At 34.4% G+C, this 21338-nt stretch overlaps 2 protein-coding genes across 6 annotated transcripts in view; both read right to left on the bottom strand.

Moving 5' to 3' along the window:
• tgo (Aryl hydrocarbon receptor nuclear translocator homolog tgo) overlaps nt 1-11437 on the bottom strand; it is a 228041-nt gene extending 216604 nt beyond the window's left edge. For 3 of the 5 annotated variants that reach the window (XM_085947244.1, XM_085947243.1, XM_085947245.1), the window contains exons 1-2: nt 11263-11437; nt 10925-10973 (exon numbers count right to left, since the gene is read on the bottom strand). In XM_085947244.1, the coding sequence (XP_085803370.1) occupies nt 10925-10973; nt 11263-11290 (77 nt within the window). In that variant the 5' untranslated portion in view covers nt 11291-11437. Of the gene's footprint in view, nt 1-4127; nt 4197-10924; nt 10974-11262 lie in introns of all 5 variants that reach the window. The other 2 variants (XM_085947246.1, XM_085947247.1) reach the window with 1 other exon arrangement.
• Nucleotides 11438-13541: 2104 nt separating this feature from the next.
• LOC147072474 (U3 small nucleolar ribonucleoprotein MPP10) lies at nt 13542-20915 on the bottom strand. The gene is made up of 7 exons (XM_085947609.1): nt 20745-20915; nt 20113-20507; nt 18677-18897; nt 15078-15298; nt 14249-14961; nt 13913-14133; nt 13542-13747 (listed from the first exon to the last, which is right to left on the bottom strand). Exons 1-7 carry the CDS (start codon nt 20819-20821, stop codon nt 13598-13600), a joined length of 1998 nt encoding a protein of 665 aa, XP_085803735.1. The 5' UTR covers nt 20822-20915; the 3' UTR covers nt 13542-13597.
• Between the last annotated feature and the right edge of the window lie 423 nt (nt 20916-21338).

The following is a 21338-nucleotide window of genomic DNA, read 5'->3' as shown; positions in this document are numbered from 1 at the left end:
TCATGTACGATAGCTGTGCGATAGATAGGTAGGTACATACCAGACAAGGGTATGTTACTTCGTCAAATAATGTACAAAATAACACTGCTAACGCTCAATACCATGTTATTAAATTGAGCGCGATTAACCATAGTTTAGCTACGCTGCTTAGTTCCTTTGATTTTTCTTTTTCCCGGTCTCCCACTTGGTCATTCGCCAAAGGCTGATTTGCAACGATAACATAAAAATCAATGTTGTGTCGACCAATGAAGGCATGCAAATATTCAAGTGCAGTCTACGTTTACATTCTTTTCAGCGAATCGTGATCAATAATTCAAGTTGGATATAAGCAAAATGTCATAATTTACAGGTAGAAATAGCCATGTGTATGTTGCTCTATATTGATTATACATCAACAAAATACTGTCAAGAGAATCTACGTCTCTTGGCATAATATATTCAGTCTTCAATCCAATTCCCATCTTAATCATATGGTGGTATAATTAATGACAATCTCACCGTGAAATCCGAGGTTGTCGAATAAAGACTTCCTAATTTGTTTTCCTTTTTCGAATGCCTCCATATTTATTAGTGAATGCTGCCCCCAGTCATCCCAAAACCACCAGTCTCTCAAAGTATAAAAAGGATAAAATTTTCTCGAGTAAAATGAGTTAGTAATTTTCAGTGAATCGACTAAGATTTTTATATTTTACTTATAGAGATGATTTTATGGCACTCGTCAAAAATGGCGCGACCTCGTGCTGACCAAAAATATGTGTCGACTAATTGAATGACAAATTATTAATCACGTAGTCACGCTATCTACGCCTTCATAATGAAATGTAAACTTCTCACAGCGTAAATGTAGGGTATGTAGCTTTCCTGCGCTTTGAAAAATTCTCTACGTACTGGGAGTAGTAATCCTCAACAAAGCCGGAGATATCCTGAAGTCTTCACCTTAAGTTAGATTAAGTATCTTATCTATGAGTTAGATATACCTCGGCATATCGCGAGACGACATATTTGTTTGAAGATGTTCGCGGTGAATGATTGCGTAGCTTGGCGCCACACCGTACGCAAAATATTAATCGACCCGCGTGGGATTTGCCATTTCGTACCCACCTCGGCGTTGTGATCTCTGGGTCAAGATTTCTGCGGAATAACTATTAGAGAAGAATTTATTTATATGCAAATTTGGTCGGGTAATTTGTTTACCTACTGCTAATCCTCAAAGATAGGTCACATTCAACAGTGTAATCATTTTTAACGGATTTCGCTGTTTTACAAAGGTTTCAAAAATACCGCATTTAAAATAGTATATATTTAAGTATAATATACGTTGATTCTATAAATGTTCTGCAATGCCACCGATACACGGTGAAACCCAAAGAGAAAAAGAGAGTATTAAATTGAATTAACCAGCTGAAACACAAGCTATAAATTAGAAGGGTTAAATTAGGTATGGAGAATCAGTTTTCTGGATTAACACAATTAATTGTAGTGTTATTTTATTTTATTTTAATTGTCCAACCGAGTTGTACCTACAACCTTTGTGCAAATTTATCAATTTTCGGAAAATATTTAACTAATTCTCTCTCTAGACAATATATTAGTATGATAAGTTAAATAGGTAGGTACCTACGGCTCCGATCATTCTTCACTTTGCACTGCGTACATATTCATGAGGTTAAACTCAGTGTCAACGCTAGTAAGATCGCAGACACTGTATGCTTTTGGATAGACGTCGCTCTATAAACGAGGTACACTTTTATTTCGTATAAAAGGGTGAAGTGAGATATCTTCCAATCACATTTGGCTGGTATCTCAATGCTGTGATAAGCAATAGGATGTTGTTACAAACACCACGCAGGTGCCCCATCCCACTGTTGGTTTAAGAACACTAAACTAAAAGTTATATTACGGATGAAAGCGATTTACAGTATTTCACTGAAAACGTAAACTAAATCAGATTTTTTTTTCATATTTAATTTAGTCGTTAGACCTCATAAAAATGTATACTTATATCATTGACTGGGTCACCGGTTTTACTGGATAATGCATGTTGAAAAAGCAACACTATGAAACGCGACCCACCAGCGGGATTCCAGACTCCTCGAGATTCCACAATGGAAAATAAAACTTAGTTTTAAAAAATCCAGATATTAATTTTAGTCATTTGGGCAGAATATATCAGTCGTGATCGACGCGAAGTGCTTTCTAAAATGAGTTAATATTTGGCAGTCGGCTTTTGTTTTTTAAATCAAGGTATTAATAATTACCTTAATTACTAATCGGTGTCAGGATCTCTCAAAATTTTTAGCTATAGCTAGTGGTTATATTATATCTCTGAGGTGTTTTCAAATTATATACGTTTGTTTAAGCTTAAGTTAAAGGATAACAATGTGCGCGAGCGATAGATCACTGCCATTACTGCATGGTAGAACACAGCCTAATTTAATTTGGACTTATTAAGGAAAACGAGATTTAGTTGAAGACCTCAAATCTAACAAAGGAAACTTGGAACATTCTGAATGCTAGGTCGATACGTTGATCCTGGGATTTGACGCCGATCTAGCGTCATCACAACTGGCCGACGTCGCACTACGCCGAGCGCCGCGACGACATAAATATTCAGGAACAGGTTTATATTAGGGGACGCGGTTGACTTTGCGAAAACTAAAGACACCGCCTTCTTCAAATGTCACGATATACATACTACGCATAACTATCGAGTATAATATACAGATTGTTAGACATAATGTTATTAAGTATATAATATACAATATCATTTATAAAAATAAATGTACCTACTTAGGTAGGTACTATAGAAATTAAATCAGCAGTGTCGATGAAATAATTTTTTTATGCAAACATGCAAATGTTGCGGATTATGTTGTAATTAGAGAAAGCACATATTTTAGTGCAGGTGCATACAAATTTATATTTAGATGCTGAAAATAAATGGTGCTTATGATTTTTTTTAAAGAGTAATACACGACTCATCTTGGCAACATTAAAAGTATCGGTATATTTATGATGCATGACTACAGTAACTGTGAACTGCTATCGACACAGTAGAATATAAAAATATTTATTGCAATTACATACAACTATATGTTACTCGTATCCAAAAAGTATGATTGTTAATGAAAATTGCATGAAAATAAGAATATTGTATTTTTTATGATGTATGTAGATTATAAAATGCATAGAATGCATGCCAAAATAGCTTTCGTGAGTTTATTTAAAGACATAGAAGTAGGCGTAGTGAAAAAGCAATTTATTTAGTAGAGGCAAAAAGTTAAGTCACTTTACGTTACGTGTCCGTAAATATTCTCAATTATTGGCATTTACACAACATCACATGCTCAAAAAAACTAAGATTGAGATAACATGTATAATATATAGGTAGTCAAGGAATACTGTTACATGTAAATTGTACATAAAACTTTTCACCGTGGCACAATTCGCCGTGAGCTTTCTTTTCGGAAAGAGATGACCGTATTCTATAAATGGTTTCCTATTTTATTAGATTCAATATCAACATTAATTCAATATGGACATTGATTCAATTTTCATTGCTGATTTTGGCAAAATTCATGAATTCAAGAATGAAAACCTAACCTAACATAACAAATAATCCAGTATATCGGCTATTTTCAAAATTTGTTTGCTGCTGGCTTCCTGTAAAGTGTAAAACGACAAGAACCGTGTTTTATTTAGACATGAATTTTATGCCAGTACTATACGACCCAAAGAGTTTGGACGATCTTTAATATACGGCCATATATTTCCGATACAACATTTCACGGTGAAGTGTGATACGGCGAACTGCATACGTACAAGTTTCCGGACACGAAGAAATACAGAAAATAGCATGAGAGTGAATTAAATATCTATATCAATACTGTGTATAGCTCCTGAATAATAATATAGCTACTAAGTTTAATTTAGTACTTTTATAATTCGTAAAATTAAACAGTGAACCATTTTCAGAAAAATCTGTATGTTTTTACGAAATAGTGCGAACAGTAGGTATATTATTATAATTGTTTACACGACCGCAAACGCCTGCACAAAAAAAAAATAGATGTGTAGATTTTATTAGCCCACTGTATGAAAAGTGTTAAAACAAATTGTCTACATACCCCGGCTGTGGAAGATTCAGATCTCCGAATGGCTCTGTGCTCGTAGCCATGGGGGACTAGGGGCTCGCTCTATTGAAAGAAATGAGGAAGGAATATAGTCAAAATGCTCCCCATCAAACATGGATTCAATAAACAACACAAAATTATAGATATATAAATAAATATACTATAACATAACATAAACGAATAGGTGTTGGGTCTTTAGGCACATATTATTAGGTCCTTAGATTACGAATCGAGTAGGCTTCTCTTCAATATAGATTATAGAACAATAGTTTCGGAGCCTTATTGTCAACATGAGACAGGCCCGCACGAAGAGACAATTATTGGGACATTTTAGACAAGGATCAAACCCATACCTGTAAAAATCTGTATTCGGTACCTACATCAAGAACTGACCGTAAAATTATAAAGGAAATAAACACATCTACAAATTTCCCAATTTTCCAAGAAACGACTCTATTATAACGTTTTTCTTAGGTCGTATTTTTATTTGTCGGGTACTTCCCGACTAGCTAGACATTTGAAACTTTTAGAATATATCAGAACACGATGCCAATGCATTTTTTAATACTTTTAGCCATCTTTAAGTAGAATTGAGTTCATTTTTAGCTTAATTCTGTTTTGTATGAAAAGATATTTCGATACCATTATTGCTTGCTAGGGGGTCCTAAGCAACTAAATTATTAAATAATATATACGTGCGTTACTATGGAAATCAATATGAAATGACATTTCAGTATTTCTATTAAGTACCTACACATTTTTTTGATCGTTTAAGCTAGTCAAGTCAAGTTTATATGATTCAACAGAAAATTTAAAAACGTTGTATATAAAAAGTTCTTTTTATCTTGTAATTATTTTTATGTCATTTATGAAGGAAGTGTGATATCACTATGCGTCAATTGCAAGGACTAATTTAAGGCAGTTTATGCTTTCGGTGGAAAAATAAACCGGCTGGAGGAAAGCAGTGAAGGAACCCAAGGGCCGAATCAAATTATTTCTTGGCCAGTATTGTACATTTGATTCAAAATCTAAATATCCTAATTATAGCCTAGATACGACACTGTCAACAACAGCGATGTGTTGACCTTTGAAGCTATCATTCGTCGAAGAATCCAACCCCCCCCCCCCTCCACCCGCCTGCCCCCTCGGTCTTCGAGGCACCCGCGAGGCGAATACAAAGTAGGCAGGTAACGCAATTAACAAACTCTCCCTCCCTCTCGTGTCAAACACATGTAAGAAGACTAACGAAATAAGGAGTGAAATAAATCACAGCGCCGAGATTTTGTGTCACCACTGGCACTGCCTCTTCTTCGGGATAACGACTAAAGGATGTGGTAGCCAAGTTACGTCCATTGGAAAACATTAGCCAATACAATCAGTTATCCCTGGTCTTTAAAGATACATAAGAAACGACATAACTTTAAATGCATTATACATATGACATATACATAGTTACTATAAAAGTTCGGTCACGTTACAAAATTGTCGACAAAGCATCAAATTGATTTAAGAGATAATAATGAAAGATTAATATCACCGAGAATTGAAGCCTTCAAGGTGTGCCTTTATATAATATAGGTATGGTTAGATATGTAGGTACTTCAAATTCATTGGACCGATAATACTGATGTCATCAAACGAATGGGAAAGGACCGAAAAGCCACAGTATGAGAGGTATATTATTTCACAGCGAATTTGGCAGAGAATCTCCGTGATCGATACGAGTGCAGCTCCACTAACATATTTCGGACATCAGACGATAAAATGAAGATTCCTCTGATGGTGGACGACCTCCAATAGGGGATGACATAAAAGAAGTAGTCAGCATTCAGATTAGTAAGATAAGTCAAGCAAAATCGTTTTACACATTTTCTGATGGTTGATAACTTAACTAAGTATCTATTTAGCATAATGTGAATTTGAGCCAGTTACGTTATTCGAACCTGCGTCCTACGGGTTTGGAAGTGGTACCTAAATATTAATGTTGTTGACCCCTGTACCATATTGATTTTTAATGGAAATATATTATAATGGATGTTGATGTATCTCCTTGGTTACGGACTACATAGCCATCACGCTATATCAAAGCCTCCCTTACTCTCAATGTTTGATAGAACGTTGTTCACTATTGTACGAAAAAATAAATATGTATACATTTTTCATGAGAATATTATGCGTAGAAGATGTCTTTTGTTCGTTTTTAACAATAAAATGAGACAAACATTCAAATGTTGTTTATTTATACAATTATTATAAACAATGACTACGACATGTATAAAAAAATTGTAAGTAGGTAGGTAGGTACATAATATCAACAATTCTAATTATTATTCTAGGGAATTGCAAAAGGAATAATTTGGTATATTTCAATTTATAATATCTACAATGCATTTATTTTAGTTTTTTTTTCGGCCATGTCCGATCCTAATAAGATCATATTGGCCTCCACAGAGTGGAGGTTTGTGTTAACAGATTTTGTTTTTACGAGAAATGGATGTCAGCCATTTGCACAACCTATTAGGTCCATACCCTGACTCATACACAAATTGAAAAACAATATGTGTACTTGCCAGACCCAGGATTCGTGCCTGGGACACACGGCGTTATAGGTCGATGCTTAAGCCGCGCGGGCACTATGCAATGCATAATGTAAAAATGTAATGCATAGTGCCCGTAAACAGTGTTATGTCCGAAAATATACAGACTCTAGCTGGAGTGCTAGAGAATCTAGACTACGTACATATATGTCCATGGAAAAAATAGTAACGGGGTGTACAGCAATGGCGCATTGGTTGTGTACGCGACTGGTAATTTTTAGAATCAAGGATTGAATCCGCAAGCCTCTTATTTTTTTTTTCGTTTGTAAAATAGATGTGGACAAGAAACGTGACATCGTCGCGTTGCGATTTTTCGATGCAAGTCCTACCTACTAAAATGAACAATATGTACGAAAAGCCTGCGCTCAAATTGAAAAAATCAAATTCAGGCGAATCGTCGCGTTTAAATAATTTCTGGAATATTCTCATATATTGTACCTAAGTACCTAAATATGTAAATCATAAAGCTATAATTTAAAAAAAAAAGTAATGTTCACGTGGAATGATTCAATCATGGCGGTGAACAAAAATGCAACTGTAATAGCCGTAAATGGTTTCCCTATCGGGCGGCTATCGAAGGGTTGATAAAATCTGAAAAAGAGCGAACGAAGTTTGGCGTGCGCAACCGACCGACCGACGTGGAACAAAACAAAAAAGTGCTTCCACACGCAAATCGGGAGAACAGAACAACCGAGAGGTGATGCCTTCGTGCAGGGGTTAGGAAACTTTAAAAAAATATAATTTCAATAAAAACTTCGTCCGATCGGAACCATTCTTCATAATCAGTACAGAGTATGATAACATGTCCATAAAACAGAACCGTGCATAAAATAGGAACCAACTAAAAAAATAAGTTCCATTTATTGATATGTCAGCGAAATTTATACGAAGCGGCATTGTTGTCCCTTTCGGGCTACGGCTGTAGTTATCTCTGTCAAACGAACTACTAACGGATAATGATAATATATTTCTATATTGAGATATTATACCCTTGCAACAATAAATAGGTACACTAGTCTTTGCATCGACAGGTTATCTAAAATTGACGGATGCATCCAATATTTCCCTTACATCTATCTAATTTAACAAAATCACCGCTTCTTCATTTTCTGCCATTTTGTTCAATGACTAGCAGTTTTGAGTGTTTGACAGTAAAGTTGATACATAAGTACCTACTGACATTTTAACTCTATGCAGTAAATTGCGTCTACGTAGAGATCGCGAATTCTTTTTTTTGCCAGTCTCAGTGGACAGTGGAGTGGAAGTTGAGGTCGTGTTGATTATTTGTGTGCGGACCGCCCAACTAAACCCTAAAGTTGTCGAGAAGATATTGATGAAACTCTCAACTTACTCGACTGTAGTTAAGACAAATATTAGATTTCTTTAAATATTATAAATAACACAATAAATTAAGCAAAACAAAGCATGTGATACGTAATCCACATCAAATAATACCAATACTATCAAAATTATTTTCGTTCATTCAGCAATGGTGGACCGTTGGATAATTGATTTTTTTAACGGTTGTACGTGGTTTTCCCGAAATATCTGTCGAATTATTGTTATTACAATATGAGAATATAATATAATTATTATATTAATTGAACTGATCCTTGAGAAATACTTATGTGAACTAAAAATATTGATTACGAAATGTCGAGTCTGAGAACTTACGTTCGCGTATATTATATAATAATAATTACCCCAGCAGTATTGAACGTTCACAAGATCGGACATGAGTGGTAACAAAACGTGCATAATACCGGGTCCACACTGGCAACATATCGCGCGACAACCTCGTTAAATTTTACGATAAGTATGATAATTATCGTAAAATTTAACGAGGTTGTCGCGCGACATGTTGCCAGTGTGGACCCGGCATAAGGTTTACAGTTTGGGAAAACAGTGATTTCGTACATAGTATGTACCGATCTATCGACAACCATATCTTGAAACCATAGATTTAACATAAGTTTTTTTTATCATGGCGTAAATCTGTAAATAGTGTAAATTAGTATTCTTTGAATAGGCTCGCGGGCCGCTGGTCGTGATGACCGTGCCCCTGCGAAGGCGCTATGAGGAGGTTTACAGTCTACCGTACAGTCTTGAAGGGCGCCCTTATCGGAGGCCTTTTCAAATTTTCATAATTACTAACAAAGGATGGCGTCTCGCCTGGCCTTTGAGGAAGCGAATGAAGAAGTACAACTCCACCCTCGCCTACCCTCGCTACGGTATAGATAAACATAGTTAAAGTATAACACCAACGTACTAATATAATTATATCGTGTTTGTATTGTAAATAACGAGAAAAAAATAAAAGGAAACTTAGATAATTTGTAGGTAAAACAATATTTTTTTCTTAATCAACCATATAAAAAAATAATACTTCAATAAAGCGAAGTTCACGAAATGTACCTAATCTACAGGTTTTTTTTTTCTATACATAGGTATATTGACAATGCAAGTTAGAAGGCAATGGCTAAATTACCGAAAACAAAACAAAACTAGAAGTTGAATGACGATCATTCGAACAGAATTCTGATTTCCGATTGCCAGTGCCATCTATTGAAACAAAGATAATGTTACTCTAATGATTAATAGATAACAAAATAAAAATGGAAAAAGTGCATTCCAAAATAATAAACATTACAAAAAATAAAAAATGAAATTGAGTAAAAACTATTGGACAGAATAAAGTAAAACTGTAGGAAATAAATTCTGGAAAATAACACTATGTACCTGGACAGTCAATCTAAGATTTACAAGTAGGTAATAATAAAAGTTTTTATGTTATACTGAAGCAACATGCTTCCAACACAAAATTAATAGGTACCTGCCAAACATACTGCATCATGTTTTTATAATACATAATATAACAAATAACCTAGGAACATTAAATCTTTCCCAAATACTAAGTCCCTGATCCAGAGTTACATCAATCAGTATGGAATATTTTTCCATTATTTTTTTTATAAAACACAGACTATAATATTATAAGACTACCTATAGTTGAAAATAATAATTATAACCGATGCACTCCTACTGTGTCAGAATACAATAAATATAAATAGGTAAATATTATTTTAAAGTAAGGGGTACAGATTGAAGACTTGTTTACACATTTACATCATTAGTACTCGCTAGTCGCACTAGTCACTAAGCTACTTAGAACGCTGAGTAGAGTGTACACGAGTTGACAAGCAAAAGTGTATTAGAAGCACCATAGCAAATACAAAAAAAGGCACATGCTCTCCTGCTCCTATTCTTATTCATCAGTCATCACTAACACTAGTTGGGAAAAGTTGGGCGGTTTACACGTTACGAGTGGAGTGGAGTTATGGTGGGGTACACTAACGATTAATTAAAAGGGTGGGTTTCTATTCACTCGATTTTTACTAATGCTTATTAGGCGAGTACTTAGTACTGCACTAATGATTAGTACTTAGCCCGTGTAAACAAGCCTTAACATTGAGTATGTACCTATACTATTTTTACCTTTTGGTATGTTGCATTATAAATGTTGTAATTAAAGACATTCTCATCTAAGTACTGATATTATAAGATATGCAGGTTGAATGTTAGTTTATGAAGCTAATATAGGCCACATGCACAATGCTCTATGTCCTATAATAAGGGAAACAGAATCCCAATTGCAATAGTGCTTGTCTATGGCTAATGAAATGATTCATGAAAGGGGCCATGATCTGATTTTGACATATAGTAATTCATCAATAATTACCATGTTTATTTGAGCCTACCATTCATTATTCCATAAAATAGAGGAGTCAATGTAATTGGGGCCATTTTCTGTGTAGATTAAAACCGTCAGCACGTTCATGGTAGTATTATAATAATTTTATTAAAAGGACACTAATTCTAATATAAATTGTCAACACTGTGTAAGTATACCATGTTGTATTTTACTCAAAATGTAAATAGTAGATAACCCCCACATATTTAGTTAGTTAAATCTTTTGTTTAGCAAACGGTGATAATACGAGATGTATGCAGTAAAATTCCATTCTTAGGTCAAGACAATGTAATTTGAATAGCTGTCAATATTTTTTTAATTTCTATTATTAATGAGAACACAAGCAGTTTTCAAGTGAATATTGTGTTGTCTTCAAATTTTTGACAGCAAGTAGGTACATAATCAATTATAGATGTCAGACGGTTATTTTAAATACGACTTACCCTATACTGCCAGCGCGACGTTTATGGACGACCTTAGCTGGGTCTATCCCTGTCAAAGGAAAATAGTGTACAATGTAAATTCTTGGGAATAAATAAATGGATGCATCAATACTTTGACAACATTCACTGACGTGCATTGTTAGAGCGCTTTAAATGCTATGGAAAACCACAGTTTTTCCACTTTAAATATGTTATCAGGAACAAGGATAAATATTGGTTACATCTACACCAAAAGTGACTAAATATCTTATTCAAAAATACAGAAATTATTCATTGTCAACACTCAACATGATGTGATTTTTGACAAACGCCAAGGACGTAAGTAAAGTTTGTTATACCTGGATACGAATGGGTTACAGCCGACATCTGTCAGAAAACACATCCGATATCATTTAAACACAGTTTTTAATTTACAGGTGTTAAAAAAAACAACTAAATATACTTTTTCGACACTACAATGACATCAAGATTGAGGCTAGATCTGTTTACAACACCACGATCGCCATTTTGAATATCTCGGTAATTTCAAGCTGGTGTGGTGAAAGTATGAACACACTGGCTGTATGTACTTTTTTTTTAAATTTCATACGCTCTAAAATATATGGCTGTAAAATTTTTACCATAAAATATTGTTGTCAATAAAAAAATTCAATTCAAAAAATTGATTCAAAGTATAGGTATAAAGTTACTATATTAATATTATTAACTTCACCACTTCGTTGTGTTTTGAAACGTTTTCTTGTTTGCAATATAAAACAAATTCAAGCACTTACTTTTCTTCACAAAGTTGTTACGTTACCTATACAAAAATGCAAAGGTGAGTTCCCTTAATGCAACCGTTTCGTGTAAAAAATTAAAAGTGGGCCTCCGAAGAATTAAAACCAGACACACATCATTGATGGTAGATTCCGTAGTTATTTTTATAGCCATAGAGATTTTTTCGCCTGCAGCGCTAATGTCGCATCTTAAATGAATGGATATTTAGAAGGTTTTGGTTAAAAATATACCTTCATTATTGTAATCCACATACCTACTTCCGTTCTATTCGATTGCAAATAATATAAATTCATGGAAAATATTTTCTAAACACTGGTAGATATTTTGCTGTATGTATTATGATTTGTAAGAAAGGAGATTGTTTCAATTAAACCATGTTTGTATAATCTACCTAGGTACCCAAAAATGTTACAAATACCATTTTAAATCAAAAATATTTGGTAGACCTTGAATAGTAGGTAAATATTATTTAGAATTTTGCAAACCCTTTTTTTCAGGTTTTTCTGTCTTTACAGGTGGCTTTTATAATTCCATATGAGATACCCGGGGTTCCAGCGGCTAGCTCAGGTGTCCATCGAACCCCGGATTCACAAAAAAAAAGTTAAGCGGTTGGAGTATAAATAAAACTCGGTCTTTCGTGTTCGTGACGTGGTCTTATATTTTCTTATGATTTTTAGTTTCACAAATTTATATCTGGGTTTTTACGATTATAGTCGCAGGTCCTATTCTATTGGAAAAGGGACGCTTACTAACTTTTTTCTCTTTTTAAATTCCTCAGACCCACGCCAACTAGTAAAAGGGACTAGTGATTGGCCAAATCTGATCGCATGATCTTTGATTCGGCGAATCACGAGCCTGACCCTGGCGCCGGCGCGCGAGGATTTCACGCACAATGCGCGGCAAAATTTATTATATTTGAATACTTATATTTAGTCTTAAAATTATCTCTTTCATCCATCATCATTTATACTTTTTAAATCAAATTAAATTTATCTTAATTACACCTCCGCCCAGTATATGATTTTCACACACCGGACGAAGGCCTTTACTTATGAATAAAAAAATACTTACGTGGTTGAGCAAGGAATCAGATTAGATGTTTTACGAAGCCGTTTCTAGAGGTCAGGGTTACGTTTCGACTTGATAGCTACTAAATGATTATTTTACACCGGGAGAAGCCCGCCTGTAACAGGGGTGTATCACATACCTACATACTCTGGTCATTTTTAACATATGATTCATTCTGTATACATAAAGTTCCACCAGGACATTGCGCCGTCCAACGAATAACCCGCTACAATGGCAAAACTGCATGGACTAGGCATCAACCTGGTTTCTCATACAATATATCCTGTGGTCTTTTCTTGGCTGCGACTTGCTGTTTTCAAATTTAAAAATCTGGCTAGCAAAAAAAAAACCTGATGTAATCATTTTTATTATTTTAAGTTTTACTTGCCGTAAAGATCAAGCAGCTAGCTGAATCAATTTTGAAATCTAGACGTTGACAGGTAATATTTGATTTCCAAGACATAAAAAGAAAATCTATAAATCTAAAATCATGGAAGTTTTATTGCAAAAAATGTCCCCACTTTTACATTGATCAAAAACCAGTTAAAAATCCTTGTTCTAAGTGTACGGCCGGAGTGGACAGCGTTTGGCGGGGCGTGCGCAACTCAAACGTATAACAGTATAACCAAAAATAGACATTGTCTACGAACATTTTCACACACGGTTACACGTTTGATTTGCGCACACTGCTCACGCTCCACTGAACGCTGTCCACTCAGATCGTACACTAAGTCAATATACATACAGTGACGTTAGGAAGTAAGAAGCAAGATATGGACAAATAATTGTATTTTTCTTGAAATTATTTACATATAAAATATTAATACATTATAACTTCATCTGTTTTGCTGTCATTGAGCTCTTCATTTTCTTTTTGATTTTTAATTTGGACTTCAGACTGCCTGTAACTTCTTCTTGAAGTTGGCTGAAGAAAGCTGTCGATGATTTCAACGATTTACCATCACCCAGTGTCTCCATCTAAAAAAAAACAAAAATAATTTTTATTTCTTAATTTAATACTTCCACACAAAAAAAACTTGTTATTGAGATAGATACTGTTGTAAAATAATGATAGTAAAATACGTAATATTATGTGTGTTGATTGGTAAGTGAAATAATGTACAAATTTAATATCCATGATACCTTATCAACATTACGATCCTTAGTGACTTTGTCAAGGAGTTTGGATGCCTTTTCTCGGCTATATTTATTGCCCAAGCCAGGACGCATCTTATCCAGCACCTTCTCACGTTTCTCTCGTTGCTTCTCTTTTTCTCGCTGTTTAGTTTTCTTTTGTCTACGCTCTCTCTTTTTGTCAGTGTCACTGCGTTCTGACTTCCCAATAGTGTCTCCTTTGGTTTTGGCTGAAAACAAAATGTTATAAAATATATTATTACACACTTAGTTGTTTTGTTGTTGTTGTTGTTGTTTTTGTTGTATAGAATTAGACTGAGTGTGTTCAAAGTAAAAAAAGATAACCTCGTATTTCTTCAGGCGCTAAAAGAGTTCCATCACTAGTGGCTACAGGGGCAACTTCTTCCATGGTTATTGCTGCCATATTGCTGATTATTTTAACTTCTGGCGCCGCCACCTTCGGAGTATAATGGAAATTGCAAAGGGCGTCCAGTTTAGAAAAGAGTCCGGTCATCAAGGATTTTATTTCGATGTGTTCTTTTGGCTCTTCTTCGGGTTTCTCATCGGCATCAGGATCGAGTGCTTCTCGCTGTTTAATGTATTCCTGTTCGTAAACTTGTGCCAGAGAAAGTTTACTTTTTTCTTGATCGAGGACCAATTGTTTTTTAAACTCTTGCACTTCCTGGACTGGTTTTATTTTGCGTTCGACATCATCCCAGGCTTTATCTTTGATTCTTTGAATAATGATGTCCTGCAATTTCAAGGTAGTCTCTTCGGTAATGACGGGAGCCGGTCGACTGGTCATATCAAAATCGACAACTTCTTCAAGCAAAGAATTTTGAGGTCTCGATGCAGCTGTCACTTCTCCTTTCATCGGCCATGACTTTTCTTGAAGTAAATTATCTTCGAGATGACCGATTTTTTTCTTTAATCTCTGTTGCCTTAATTGATATTCTGACATATCTTCCGGGTTGATTTTCACACGACGATCTTTATTCTCCGCATCACTTTTATCAGATTCATCATCTTCTGAAGATGAAGGCTGTTTCATAGTAAATCTGCAAAAAAATCACATTCATACATAAAAAATTACCGAGAGCTAGCTACTGACCATCAATATAGATTGATACCAAACATGATATTGAAAACAAAATTAATGTGCACTAATATTTACCGAACGCTTTTCCCTTTTTCTTTCGAACCACTTTTTACATCACCCAAATCAATTTCACTATCGTCGCTTCCTTCATTCTCGGAATTATCATCAAATCCTAGATCATCACTCTCATTTTTTGAACTTAGTTTAGGTTTTGGATCTTCGTCTGAATCATTACTATCAGAATCTTCACCAAAAAAGTCTTCATATTTGATGTCCTTATCATTTCTATCATCATCCTGGAAAACAAAGAAAAAATATATCAAAACAATATTTATTTCTTATTAGTTTATGATATTAAAAGAAACCTGATTCTAGAATTGTAGTAAAATAAATTATATACTAATAATGGCCGTAGACCAAGGAAAGGCACAGATTCACAGAAATAACCTGTACAAAAGTAAAGTCATTCTTTTAAATTAATACCGTTTCCAAGAAAGTATGTACGTATTATTCTTGAATAGTCCCAAGGTGAAGGTGAGAGAATGTTTTGTCTCAATCTATGAGTTTTATATTTAAGCGTAGACAAGACGTTTATCTTTGTAGTCTTCATAATGGTGTTACAACCGAAATAGCTATCGACTTAAAAAACAAAATTTGTAGAATGTTATCATTATATTATATTTTTATATGTAAAATTTTATTTTAATATGATTTATATTATCATTTTGTACTAATAGTGAATTAGTGAACACAGACTAAAGAGTGAGAATACATCATTAGTAGCTATTCTACAAAGAGTCTATTCAGATCCTAACTGCTGTTTAAGAAAACCAAATTCCTTATATATGTTACGCCGAATGTGCGAAATTGAATATTACATGAAATGGGAAAAATTTTGCCTAAATCATGAAAAATGCAAGCCCGTTGCCTTATTCATGAATTAGACAAAATATCTGGAGTGCGTGAAATCGGCAGTAATTTTTCTGCCTACTTCATGTCTTGGACAAATTAGATAGAAGCGCTACGGTGGTATTTTTTGCAACTAAACTAAATGTATCAAATGCTCATGGATTGGTCAAAATGTACATTTACGAGGGTGGGTCAATAAGTCCTTAGAAAAGCCGACAGGTGGCGCGACTAGTACTGTAAGCGGTTTGTTTTCATGCAGCGGTACTACCGATTCAGTATGCTGCGAAGTTTCAATCAGATTGGTCGGGTTGTTGTGTGTTTCTCGTACATTTAAAAAAAAATTGCTTGTGGAAAATGGAAAATGGAGAAAATTGAGTTTAGAGCTGTTATTAAACATTTTAATATAAAAGGGTTAACAGCAAAGGAAATAAAAAATGAGTTGGATTTAGTTCACGGCATATCTGCTCCTTCACTTGCAACTACTTATAACTGGTTAAATGAATTTAAACGTGGTCGTACATCAACAAAGGATGAACCACGCTCAGGACGTCCTGTAGAGGTGACTACACCAGAAATGATCAATAAAATCCACGATATGGTGTTAAGTGACCGAAGATTAAAGTTGAGTGAGATAATTGAGGTTACAGGGATCTCAAAAGGTAGCGTCATTTCTATTTTACATGACAAATTGGGCATGAAAAAAATTTCTGCAAGATGGGTGCCGCGTTTGCTCACAGTCGACAATAAACGCAATAGGGTGGTGGCCTCTAAAGCCCTGTTGTCGCTCATGCAACGCAATCCGGATGAATTTTTTCGTCGCTTTGTGACTGTAGATGAAACATGGATACACCACTATACTCCCGAGACGAAAGAACAGTCAAAGCAGTGGATTGCGAAAGGCGAACCATGTCCAAAGAAGGCGAAAACCGTAAAATCAGCTGGTAAGGTTATGGCTACTGTATTTTGGGATGCACGTGGAATTATTTTCGTTGACTATTTGGAAAAAGGAAAAACAATAACAGGGGATTATTATGCATCTTTATTGGACCAGCTAAAAAACAAAATTGAAGAAAAACGGCCTCATTTAAACAGGAAAAAAATCCTCTTTCATCAGGACAATGCCCGTGTTCACACATGTTTACGATCAATGGCTAAAATTGAAGAATTGAAGTTCGAATTGGTCGACCACCCACCGTATTCGCCAGATTTAGCCCCCAGTGACTTTTTCCTTTTCCCAAACTTAAAAAAATGGCTAAGTGGACAACGTTTTTTTTCAAATGAAGAAGTCATCGATCGGACAAATGCTTATTTTGAGGACCTTCCGAAAACTTATTTTTCTGACGGTTTAAACAAAATTGAGAAACGTCTAACCAAGTGTATTGAGCTCCAAGGAGATTATGTTGAGAAATAAAAAAAAAATACAAAAATAAAAACTGTTTTAATGCTTTTTTCTAAGGAATTATTGACCCACCCTCGTATATTATCTATGGTCAAAATAGATGATCGCGCTCCGTGGTGTTTTTTGCAACTAAACAAATGTGTCAAATGTCATTGATTATAATATAAAAATATACCAATCAATAACTACAATGACATTCATATCCATTTACTATGCGCAAAAAAATTCTAGAACTATAATATTATGATAACGGAAGAATTTTATTGAAAAGTATTTTCGCGATTTGATTCGTGCTTGGGTATCAATTGTGCAATGGTCGATTGAATGTTTGTGATAGTTTGTTGACACTTGATAGCTAACCTCAAAATGGACATTCAGTTGAATAATTTAATTCAGAATTACAAAACCTAACCAAACCTAACCTAATAATAATAATATTATATTATGCCCAATTATAACTAATAAAACCATCCGTATTAAATTTACTTTTTCTTGTCATGTTGACAGTTCAAGAATTCCATACCGTGGCGAATCCATGTACTCAGCAGAAAAATTACCTAATTCATGAATAAGGCAACAGGCTTGACTATTACATGAATTAGCCAAAATTTTGCCCATTTCATGTAATAGTCAATTTCGCACATTCGGTGTAACATATACATACAACACAATCGTTAAACCAATAGTTTGTAGTGTGTAACCCTAATAGAAAAACAAGGGTTATCCATGCATTAAAAAACAAAATTCGCCAAAGAATACTTGGACATCTTAAAGAAAACCAAAGGTGGCCGCATCCGTAATAATGCTGAGTTCTTTGAGCTTTCTAAGCATAGCATACTTCAGGGTTGGGGAATCTTATACTAGAAGTGTGCCAAATTACAAGCAAAAGTCATGAACAAAACTATCTAGTCAGGTAAATAAAATATATAAAGTACTTACCAAACATATTATATTTTCTGAATTGACTTGATATACAAAAATATAATTTAAGTATTATTTTATAATTTAGTCAGATATTTGAAGCGTTGAATTAAATAAAGGCTCAAGTGCCAATAAAATCAAAACTGAGTTGACTATGCCATTGTATTCTAAAAACCAATGCCGTAAATAAAGGCAGTGTCAAAAAAACTACACTAGCCCCAGTCGGTCGTTTTAAATAAATTAATATATTGTACGCAATATACTCACATCTCTTGTAATCATGGTGACATTCTTAACCGATATACAAGTCTTTATGATGATATACTTTTAATAAATTATTTCTAAATAATGATGTTTCTAAGGTTTTATTTTTTCATAGAAATTCGTAGCCCGCCGGGTGCCACCATTCTAATACCTCCCGGCATTTAAACGGAAGAAAACATACCATTTTATCGATACCTTCATCATCAGATTCCCAATTTTCAAAAAGATCTATCTCTTCTTCTTCGTCATCTTCACTGCTTTCTTCCGATCTAAATGACTTTTTTGACTTATTATGTTTGTTCATTTCCTTTTTGTCTTCAGAATCCAAGAATTGTTCCAGTTCTTTTAATTTGAAAAACTGATCGTCTACTATGGAGCCTTTGCCTTTTTTCACCTTCATTTCTGGAACAAATTAAGCGATTTAAATATAAAAATAACTTGATATAGCTTATATGCTTAGTCTTTGGCACTTGTGTAGGTTTTTAGAAATGGATGAGCATTCGGCAATCATAGACATAGGTGGGTGAGTGGGGTATGTAAAAATTACAGACATCAATTCACCCTGCAGCTTTCGCCTGTTTCTCACATTAACGTGCTTACACCTGCACTATAAAACATCTGATAAATGGTTAGTGGTAGTAAAACATTGCACAGACTAAGAGTCTGAGTCAGAAGAAAGGCGTCGATGAAAGAGACATTCAATTGATAGCTAACCTATATGGAAACAGACAGCAAATATTAAGATTGAAAACGAAATCAGTGGAGATAAAAATTCACAATGATGTATAACATGGGTGTAAATTGTTACCTCTACTATTTAACCTGTAAGCACTACAAATATTTTGGAACATGGGTCAATGAGAAAAGCGACCAGTCTCTGGAAATAAAAACTAGAATTGAGATCGCAAGGAGTGCTTTTCTCAAAATGAGATACTTTCTTAGCAATCAAGAGCTTTACCTAGATCTGACAGTGCATATGGTTCGTTGTTATGTTCTCTTAATTCTTTTCTATGGTATGAAAGTATGGACGCTAAACCAAAAGATGTCACGGAGAGTTGAGTATTTCGAGATGTGGCTCCTCAAAATTGGACTGAATGTGTGACAAATGTTGGAATTCTCAATCGAATGGGAAAGTACCGAGAAGTTCTGCGTTGTATCTAAACCAGAAAACTACAGTGCCTCGGCCACACTATGAGACAAAAGTACAGCATTCCCCAACTCATCATCTAAGGAAAGATCAACGGTAAGCGTAGCAGAGTTGACGCCGCATTTAGTAGCTTAAGACACTCCGTGATTGGTACGAGTGCAGCCCATTGAACTGTTCTTGGTAGCAGATGATAAGAGCAAAGCTCCTGATGGTTGCCGACCTCCGCTAGAGGATTACATAATAAGAAGAAGAATACAAGAGTATCTTACCATGTCTCATACGGGCACATTTAATTTTGTCAAGCATCTTGAATAAAGTTAAGTCTACAACATAGGTTTAGTTAATGGTGAAAATCTATGACCAAAGTACGAAATAATACATATACTAAGTACCTACTTAAGTAATAGACTTTTGAACTATTTACAAATAATACATAACTGGAAAAAAGTAAAAATGTATTGAAAATTTACCCTTCTTCAGATTTGTATTTTTCTTGACTTTCTTTATTTTCTTCTTTGACGTGATTTCCATATTGTCATCCGATTTAACAGATACGTCATCGTCTTCGGAATGAGCTTGCAAGCCATTTTGAACAGTTTTAGAGGATTTTTTGTTATTGAATTCAATGGGAAAACTAAGATCTTTTTTTTGAACAGCGAGCTTAGATACATCAGCTAGAAAATGTGACCATCTGTCATCATTTTGTAATTCAATTTCTTGCCATATCTGTTCTTCGTCAAAATGCTGTGTAATAAGTTCCGGTAATGCCTTGGCTAACACCGAAGGTAGTTGTTCTTCTGTTTTCATAAAATCATAAAGACTTTTGGTAAGATCTTTGACAGGCTGCACCACATCTTCTTGGATACTATAAAAGAATAAAGAATATTAACAAGTTACTGAAATCTGTTGGAAATGTTACATCAAAATACAGGGAATGGCAAAATATAATATTTAATATTAACAAAGTCACATTACTGGTAACTACGATAATCTAGAAATACACTAAATCGTAAAGCAGTGAACCGAATTAAAATCTGAAGATGTTGTTAAACGAAAATGAAATCATTTTTTTTATGTAATATTGTAATGATCTCTTCCTTACCCTAAATAATTTTCGGGTTTGTGAGTTATTTTTTTAAAGGCTTCGATTGCTTCATCTAAAGTTGAGTGAAAATTCATTTTTTAAATTAATCACAACATAATAAACACTGAAAGATAACCTATTTATTTGTCTTGTCAACCAAGCGCATGGAGATATATAAATATTATCTATGGCCAACCCATCAGTGTTGCCATATTTTTATATGCTGAATATAGTACAAAAGCGTAAAAATTATAGTATTTCTAAAAAATATATAGTACAGGAACATTTTTCGTCTAGCATCCTTTAAAATTATAGTATTTTACATTTTCCACAGAATTAAAATTATAGTATTGTACTATAATTACTGTACGATTGGCATCACTGCAACCCATAGACTAATATTATACTTTGGCCAACCTCTGAATGTCAACCAGAGTTGCCCTCTTCTTTCATAAATTAGAAATTACAGCGTTGTTTCCAATAATTTGAAATCTCAAAGTTCGCAAACGCATGCGCAGTAAGTAAACCGGAAATAGTTTGAGATTTTTGTTCTTTGTTCCCACAAGCATCTGACAGTTCCTCGACCGTTAGAAGTCGTTTGAAAACATCAAA

The sequence above is a fragment of the Rhyacophila brunnea genome, unplaced genomic scaffold (genome assembly GCF_057557595.1).
Source record: "Rhyacophila brunnea isolate RB1 unplaced genomic scaffold, BYU_Rbru_1.0 scaffold_2, whole genome shotgun sequence".
Classification (NCBI taxonomy): domain Eukaryota; kingdom Metazoa; phylum Arthropoda; class Insecta; order Trichoptera; family Rhyacophilidae; genus Rhyacophila; species Rhyacophila brunnea.
Note: the sequence above shows the minus strand (reverse complement) of the source record. Positions and strands in the feature narration are given on the sequence as shown.